This window comes from Salvia splendens, chromosome 4 (assembly GCF_004379255.2).
Source record: "Salvia splendens isolate huo1 chromosome 4, SspV2, whole genome shotgun sequence".
Taxonomy (NCBI): Eukaryota; Viridiplantae; Streptophyta; class Magnoliopsida; order Lamiales; family Lamiaceae; genus Salvia; species Salvia splendens.
The window spans coordinates 25,205,318-25,214,571 of NC_056035.1; the positions used below are offsets into that span (position 1 = coordinate 25,205,318).

General features: G+C 48.9%; 1 protein-coding gene across 1 annotated transcript; it reads left to right on the top strand.

Moving 5' to 3' along the window:
* The first annotated feature begins 7,562 nt into the window (after positions 1-7,562).
* Positions 7,563-8,671, top strand: LOC121800875. The gene is made up of 2 exons (XM_042200367.1): positions 7,563-8,036; positions 8,132-8,671. Exons 1-2 carry the CDS (start codon positions 7,563-7,565, stop codon positions 8,669-8,671), a joined length of 1,014 nt encoding a protein of 337 aa, XP_042056301.1.
* Positions 8,672-9,254: the final 583 nt, after the last annotated feature.

Consider the following 9,254-nt stretch of genomic DNA (forward strand, 5'->3'; position numbering starts at 1 on the left):
CCCACCCCCTCCAAAATCCCAACCCCAGCCATCCCCTCCCCACACCCAGCAACCTCCATCAACCCCTCTTTCCCTTCAAATATCGATTCCATCACCTGCAACTTCCTCCCCCCTGCCTTCTTTTTTCCAGAGAACAAAACCATATCAGAATCATTGAAACCCTTCGATCCCGAATGTCTTAGCGCCTTACCCTTCAATCCCCTTCTCCTCATCTCCGCCATTCTCATCAAAGGCGATATCGGTCTTGGACAATCGGTGCGACCGCGAGTCGAGATAACCCGGGGCAGCTTTGTTCTCTGAGATCTCCTAACCTCAATCGACTTCACGTCACCCGGATTTCCTTTCTCCATCCTCTCCGACCGCTTGACCTCAGGCAAAACAGGTTGCCCCTCAATCTCCGGGAGAGGGTCCCCAGACACCACCCCCTCCTGCGAATCCCCCACCTACTGATTCTCCATACTTCGCAATCACAAGCCCACCCTCAAACCGCCAACACCAGAAAAATCAGAGCTTAAACGAATCAGAAAAAAAAACCAGCACCAAATCAGAGCTCAAACGAAATCAAAGGAACAGAAATCGCGTGAACAGTAAACGCTTGAACAATGAAATCGGAATGAACAGTGAATCAGAATTGAAAACAGACGCAGATTCAATCAGTGTGTGAAAATTGCACACACTGAAGGTGAAATCGCCTCATTGCCCAAATCTAGATTGAAACGATTCAAAAAGTTTGCTTGATTGAAATGGTTTGAGTGAATTGGTTTCCTTGTTGGCCAAGTAAACCTAAATATACAGAGTTATGCTATAAATGAATCACCACGACACAACAATGATAATTATTCTATAAAATTATCTAGTCTTCAAGGCTAGTACATTAATAAATATCACACGATGCATGTTGTGGGCAATTGGATTCAAAAGGTTTACTTGTTGAACAAGTAAACGCATATATAAAAGTTACGTTATGAAATGAGCTTATACGATATGATAATTACTATGATGTTATAGAGGCCAAAATGAACGTATCTTAATGTTATTATCTTACAAAGATCATACAATGAATGTTTGAAGGTCATTTGGAGTGAATTGGTTTCCTGTTGGCCAAGTAAACCGAAATATAATAGTGAGAGAAGCTCTCCCTTCTTTCTAGAATTCACCCTCTCTCCCTCCCTCCCCTTTGAGCGAGGTGAAATGTGATTGTTGCATCCGACACATGGTGAAGTCCGGTAGTGTGTTGTCGGAGGGGGATGCCGCGGCCATGAAACACACGACACAGCCTCTCTCCTCACCGGAATGGAAGTTTCTTTCGATTGCACGGTCTAAAACAAAAAGGGTTGGCACGCCTCACCCGGAGAAAACTCGACAAGCCCTCAAACGATCCAGTCTTGAATCTGGTTCGGAGATTAGTAGAGCTAAGAAGAAGATGATCTTTGAAATGGCTGATACATTCGTCGCCGAACTCCATGGTGAAGGGAAGCGGTGGTCGAAAAACGAACGAGTCCCTATTGGGGAGATGTTGAGTTCTCTTGCTCAAATGTCCAAAGAATGGAGCGTTCCAACGAAAATGGGGACGGCCGGAACGTCGCCGGTGCCGGCCGGTCGGAGGCTTGATGGTCCACGCTTGGAATGTGAATTGGTCAACAAGATGGAAGGTGCAAGTACATCCTCCCACGCGAAGCATAGGTTTGAGGATGAGTTGGCATGTGATGGTGTGGTTGCATGTGACTCACAAAAGGAGGAAAAGACAAAGGATACTTTACATGGGAAAGAAAATGTTGCTCGATTTGGGGAAAATGTCGTTTGGAATTCAAATTTAGCACCTTGTGCTATCCATCTCCCTCTCGACAATGATGGAGGCAAGGATGACCGTGGCCCCGGCACCCGGCCGCCGGAGTCCCAGCTGGAAAACTTGGCGCCGCCGGCGAATGCTTGGAAGGAGGTTAAAGATCTCTTCTCACATGGGGGGACGGGGTCCATGGTGGGAGCTTCAAACCCACATAAGACCCATAAGGCCAAGCCAATCCCACTTGATGCTGGCAAGGCCACACCTATGGGGTCAGCCGGAAGCTTCAAAGGTACCCGATATCTTTCTTTTATTGATCTAGAAACGGAACATCTCTCGAAGAAACTAGGACTAGCCATTGTGGGGAAGTTCTCCCACTCGCTCCCATCTTCATTCCAAATTCAAAAAAGTTTAGGGTACATGGGGCTAGAGTTGGCTTTTACACTTGGAAATACTTGAATGCTAAGCACATATTACTCCAATTCCAAGAAGTGGTTGATTATGCCAGGGTGTTAAACGGTCCTAATGGAAGTCCGATTTGGTATATGGATATTCATACGATGAGGGTGTTCAAGTGGGCGCTGGACTTTGATACGTTCTTCGAGTCACCGATCGTCGCCGTGTGGTGTAATATCATGGGAATCCCGACCCACCTTTTTGAGGAATCGACCCTCTTGGCGATCGGAAAGCTCCTAGGCAAGCCACTACAAGCGGATCATGCCACAATTAATCAAACCCGACTCTCCTTTGCTAGGATATGCATAGAGATTGATATCTCCAATCCCCGACGGAGGAGATCATCCTAAACATCCTAGGCAAAGAATCAAGATACAAAGTGGCATGGGATCGTATCCCATTGTTTTGCGAGAATTGTAAGCATGTTGGGCACGTCATTGATGAATGTCAAGCTTTTGGAAGGAAGGGACGAGTTGGAGGCAAGGACCACCGAGCATCAACAAAGGTGTATCATCCTAGCCATGTCCCCAAGACCACCCACCGAGAGTGGCGCCCAAAGGCGTCGACTAGGGTTGGCACATCTCCGAACATTGATCACATGAACAAGGAGAAAGAAAGAGACAACCAAGAAGAGAACAAGGAGGGCACAATGGATGCCGATCCGTTTGGCTCAAGAGCGTCCCTTGGGAGTCATCCAAGTGTGGATGAGGATGGGTTCCAATTGGTGTCACGGAAAAGGAAAGTCAAGGCTCGTAAGGGAGAAACGCACTCCAAAGCTCAACACATCGATCATTGGCGCTCAAAAGACAATGTGGATATGGTATCATTTGTTATAGATGATCCTAGCGCGAACGAGTCGAGCACTTGCTCAATGAGTGTCTCATGTGGGTTCCCCGACCGGGAGAAAGAAGGTTTCATCAAGGAACTTGATCCGGGAGGGACTATCCTTTGCGGGGGTATCCCTATTGCGGGTCTCAATTGAGGGATGGAGTTATGTTTTGTGATGGGAAGGCTCCGTCATTTCAATTGTAATAGGTTGCTAAGAGTACATTGATGACCACTCTAGTTGATAGAGCAGCCATCGTTGTACTCTAATTGGTTGTTGCGAGTCGTCACTTTTAGGCGATTCGGTGTTTTGGTTGTTCGTTGCAATTGGCTTTGGTAATGCACAGGTGTGGGTCCGCCTTAACCCTCCACCCTCGTGATGTTTTGAAATAAAAAAAAAGTAAACCCAAGTATACAGAGTTATGCTATAAATGAATTACCACCAGACAACAATGATAAGTATTCTTTAAAATGATCTAGTCTTCGAGGCCATTGCATTAATAGATAGAACACGATGCATATTTGTGGGCAATTGGATTCAAAAGGTTTACTTTTACTTTTTCTTTTTCTTTTTTTTTTATTTTTTTATCGAACACCTTCACGGTGGAGGGTTGAGTAGGTCCCTCATCCCCTATATATCATCAAAAAGAAAAGTTTATACACCAACTATCCCAAAATTGGACAGTCATACAAATGCAGCAAACTACTTTCAACAAAAACAAAGGAAAACAGAAAATAAACTATCAAAACTGAAGCAAAAAACCATCTGGTCCAGTTGTCTGAGCCTGTGCCTGAACCAGTTGGTAAACTCCTATGCATCATCCCCCGGGCCATCGTTGCACTCCATTCCAGATCTGGAAATCATCAGCCCAAGGCAACAAAAGTAAACACGATCAGAACCTATAATTAGGAAGACCAAGCTGGTCCAATCTGCACAAGGCCCTAACACGAGGGGGGGGGGCGAACTTCTTGTATATTCTCTCTTCTCCTCCGATAGAACTCCAATACCTGCAAGGAAATCTGCAGCTTTGTTACCCTCCCTGTAAATGTGAGACATTCTCCATTCCAGCCCTCGCAACTCCTTCCTAATCCTCCTCAGCTCAGAGCAAACTTCTGTCGGGCCGAGCTGATCCTTTGACACCCATCACACAACTCTATCTGCATCAGATTCAATTCAGAGTCTGCTGGTGTGCCGCTTAGCCAGGTCACCCCTATCAGCACACCACTAACCTCAGCTTCCAAGCCCGAGTTTCCCTCCAAGCCTGTAGAAAATGCTTCTACAATTTCCCCCTAATGATCCCTTACTACACCTCCCCCACCTGCCCTCTTTGATTCTAAATAAAACACACCATCGACATTAAGTTTCATTCATCTTGAGTCAGGTGGCCTCCACTTTACCCTTCCTACTTTTCCCCTCCGAACCACCTGCTCCACGCCACACATCACATCCAACCGAGGATAGCAGCCCCTCCACTGATCTGGAGAAATCACTTTAGCCAACACCAAATTTCGCAGACCAACGACAATTTCAAGCCGGCGATCCCGATGAAAGTAGAATGAGAAGCTCCTCATTCTCTCTAAAAACCCACCTTATTGTCTCACCGGATTTCGCCCCGCCACCCACCATCTTCTCCCTCCACCCTCCTCCTCCCCCCGTCGCCTCTCACTTCCCTTCACAACCTCCGCCGGTCCAAGGAGCACCATCTTGAGTGAGAAGGTGGAGGTTGCGCCCTCGCTCGGCGATGTCGGATCTGCCGCCGAGGAGACTACCTGACCCCGAGGAGGCTCGAACGCTCTCAGATCACCAAATGGTTTTTAATTCATCCGGGAAGAGCTCGCCAACAAAACCAGCCATGCTAATGAAGGTAAAAGCCTTGAAAGTCAAGCTCATGCTTCGGAAGAGTACTCCGGCTCCTCCTTTGAAAGGTCATGGACGTAAACGCCTTGATATCTCCCCTCTCCCGGAGGACAAGCCTCTTCGCAAAAAGCTCTCGTTCGGAGGGAAAGATAGCCCCACCGCCGGAAGCCCCAGGTGCAAATCGGCCATACTCTCGGCAAGCTTCACTCATGTTGAAGAGGAGAATACGACGTTGGAAGCTTCCGGCTCACTACACATCTTGGAGGATGACGAAATGAGCCATAATGTACCTGCCGGCGCCAACTCCGTCGCCGTAATCCCGATCGCCGACCATGTGACCGGCGACGATGCCAGATCCGTTGGTGAAGAAAAGGACACCACCCTACACAAGGATCGAGCGTTGGTTGTTGGCCCTAACATGGGACAAGTGTCCTTGGAGAGTGTGGGAGTCAACTTTCCTAAAATGGTAGAAACAACAAATCCACTTTTTGAAAGTTCCTTGGCGCCATTCCACCCCGGACCCTGACGTGATGCCCTAGCCGTTACACCCCCAATGCATCCAAAATTGAACCCCATTTTGCAGCTAGCATCCCTAGAGTCGGCCGAGATGCTCGATACTATGGCGGCGCAACCTTTACTTGCCGGCAAACATCCGATGGACGAACAACCAAAGGACAACCACCTCCTTCAACTCCCTTGGACGACCGATGCACCAACAGCACCTCCTATGGTTGACAATGGCCCATCCTTAGCCGACTTCCCCCCTCTTGAGTGTGGTCGTACTCGGAAAATTCGGGAATCCTTCGAGAATGGTCCGGTGCGCACTAACCTGAGAGCAAGGCCACAAGCCAGCCGTAACGAGCAAGGTGCTGTGCCTACGAACCCGCCTTTGTTGATCGCTTCTAAATATGCTAAGGACGGTGAGGGTGGGCCGCGAGACGTCGATGTGCCGATGGCCGAGGCAAGCTCGGACCCGAGGGACAAAGGGTGCTGGAGGGCCGAGTCATCTGGCACGATAACCGGGGATAAACAAGAGGACTCGCCTAGCAGCGTTAGGCCCGGCGGGACCGGAGCCGCTGAGGGGCACACGACCAACCCAAGGTCCATGGCGGATATGGTTCAGGAAGGTCCAAGCTCCGAGGGTCACCAAGCCTTTGTCTCGAAAAATATTCTAAATATTGGCTATGCTACCACATCAAATGGGCTCCCGGCGATTTATTTCTCATCATCGCAGACACAAAAATTGGCAATGAGTCTCGGCCATGCTATCGTCGGTAAGTTCTCCCATTCTATTCCGGCTTCGCACCAAATACAAAAAGCACTTCATAACATCAAATTTAGTCGAGTCTTTACATGGACGTATATTAATGCAAAACATGTTCTTGTTCAATTTGAGGATATTGCGGACTATGCTAGGCTACTTGGTGGCCCCAAGGGGACCCCGGTGTGGTATGTTGATCGATATCCTATGCGAGTCTTCAAATGGGCACCGGACTTTGATGCATATTGTGAATCCCCGATAGCGGCAATTTGGTGTAACCTAATTGGCCTCCCCATCCACCTGTTTGACCAATCAACCCTTTTTGCCATAGGAAAACTCCTTGGGACCCCTATCTAAGTGGATCGAGCTACAGCCAACAAGACACGACAATCCTTTGCCTGAATTTGCATCGAGATCGACATTTGTTGGCGTGAAACCGGGCAACAAGTGAGGTGGGATAAGATCTCGGCATATTGTAGTGAATGTAGGCACGTGGGGCATAAAAATGAGGCTTGTTATGCGGCGGGTAAAGCGGTCCGACCCCCGAAGAGGAACTATAATATTACCACGCCGAGACAGCCACACCAAGGGGCCCAAGGTTCGAAGGGAGGATATGACCAACCGAAGGAAAACTTGAACAGCAAGGAGGGGAAACAACATTGGAGACCCAAAGAAACGGAAGCTCAACCGATCATAACAACAAGCAATAGAGATACAAATGATGGAGTTTGGCAAGGACCGGATGTCATGGGCGCTTTGCATGAGGATGGCCCCGTGGATTTGGCCCTCCGAGCCGACGAGGGTGACAAGGGCTGGAGTGCAACCCATTCGCATTGTAGGGGCTCGGCTTTCACACCCTTTCATCATGGGAAAGGCCGAGGGAACAAGACGAAAGGAGATACACGTAACCAACGGGTCACACCCTCGTCCAGGGTTGGAGGACGGCGCGACGAAGACTCAGCCTTGGGTGATCTAGTGAGGCCGAAAGGCTCGTTCAAACCTTTCGATCTAAAAGGGTCCGAAGCACAAGAGGTGAAGAACCACATGAGCACCAATCGATATTTCTCTTTAATGGCGCGGGAGAATTTCGTGGATAATGACTTGGAAGACACGGATGAAGGTGAGGAGAACATTCCTCTCAAGGATGACGAAGGTGGAGACACTCCCATGCTTATGGAGGTGAAGACATGCCAAGAGAGAAATGACCTTCAAATCATCGAATTTCTAGGGGGGCCTTCACACCCGCCGGGTATGGACTCCTTTTGTTAATCATGTCAATACATCTTCTGTTTTGGAACATTAGGGGGATCGCGAACGCGTCAATCCAAAACGTCCTAAAAAGACTAATTAAATCTCATAATATTTTCTTTCTTGCAATAATGGAGCCGCTTACAACCCCTAACCCGGACAAATTCTCAAAGAAATTGGGGCTGATCTACAAGGGGTCAATTATCAACGGGAAGATTTGGATTTTTGTAGAGGAAGGAGCTAACTTCGAAGTTGGGGATGACTCGGAACAGTTGCTCCATGGGCGGCTCACTTGCCCGCGGCTACCAACACCTATTGAGATCTCGGCTGTATATGCTAAGTTTACGAGAGGGGAGCGGCTTGCACTGTGGGACAAGATTAGAGACATCACCCAAATGTTGGAAGGGAGGCCTTGGTTCATTAGAGAGGACTTCCACACCATCCTCTCCACTCGCGATAGGACGGGAAGTGACACCAATCGGAAAGTGGAGATGGTTAACTTCGCCGAGGCAATAGAGGATTGCCGATTCTTGGATCCGGGCTTTGATGGCTCGGACTACACCTGGGCAAAGAATGGCCTCATGGAAAGATTGGATAGAGTGCTAGTCAGCGAAATGTCAACCCAGCTTTTTGACGCAATTAGAGTCACTAATCTTCCCTTGGTACCCTCGGATCATGGGCCAATACTCGTCCGGTGCAGAATGCCGAACAACCTGGGGGTGGAAGAGCGTTCCGGTTCCAAAACATGTGGGTGCGGCATGAGGGGTTTGCTGATATGGTGCGAGGAGATTGGATGGCTCCCACGGAGGCTACAGGCCTACTCAACTTAAAGATCAAATTAGCAAGGATTAAACAGACATTCAAATGGTGGAACAGAGAGGTTTTCGGGAATATCCACGCCAACCTCAAAGCCTGTGAAAAGAATATTGTCGTGGCTCAATCTGAGTTCGAGGGAGACCCCTCGGCCCGGAACAGAATGGAGATAAACAAACAAATAGCTGAGTACGTCCTTCTTCTCAAGATGGAAGAAGACTTCTGGCGCCAGAAAGCGGCTCTCCGTTGGCTGGAAGAGGGTGATAAAAACACTAGGTTCTACCAAAGTTGGGTGAAGCAAAAGAGAATTCGGTTGCGAATCCACAAGATTAATGCTAATGGGAAGGAGCTCACGGATGACCTTGAAATCAGAGACTCGGCGGTCGAGTTCTATCAAAACCTCCTTGTGCCAACTTACCCGGAGTAGGCTGCCCCGGACCTAGACCTCCTGCAACAACTTCCCCCCCCCTCGGAGCAATTGGAGGATCTCCCCAAGCCACCAGATGCGGATGAAGTGAAAAGGGCGGTTTTTGACATCTCAAGAAATAGTGCCCCTGGGCCGGATGGGTTCTCGGCCTTGTTCTACCAAGCTTGTTGGGGAATCGTGGGGCCAGATGTAGTGGATGCGTTAGGCAATTTTTCTGTGGGGCCTTCCTCCCCCGAAGTTTCACGACAACAAGTATTGTTCTCATCCTTAAGAAGTCGTCCCCCGACACTTGGGGAGACTACCGGCCAATCAGCTTGTGCAACGTCATCAATAAGGTGATTACAAAAGTCCTCACGAAGAGACTCGCACCCTTTCTACCACGTGTCGTCTCACCGAACCAGAGCGGGTTCGTAAAGGGGAGGCTGCTAAATGACAATGTGCTCCTCGCACAGGAAATGTTCCATGAACTTGGCCGATCCACCCGGCCCCGAACGTTGCAATCAAGATTGACATGGCTAAGACCTATGATCGGGTGCAATGGCCCTTTCTGCTCAAGGTCCTTAAGCAAATGGGATTCCCGGGT

What these genes read in the sequence shown, in the direction of transcription:
- LOC121800875 (XM_042200367.1), top strand. Translation starts at nt 7,563, where the DNA reads ATGGAGCCGCTTACAACCCCTAACCCGGACAAATTCTCAAAGAAATTG. An exon ending in AAAGATTGGATAGAGTGCTA is followed by an intron (nt 8,037 to 8,131) that starts GTCAGCGAAATG and finishes CGTCCGGTGCAG; the next exon opens with AATGCCGAACAACCTGGGGG.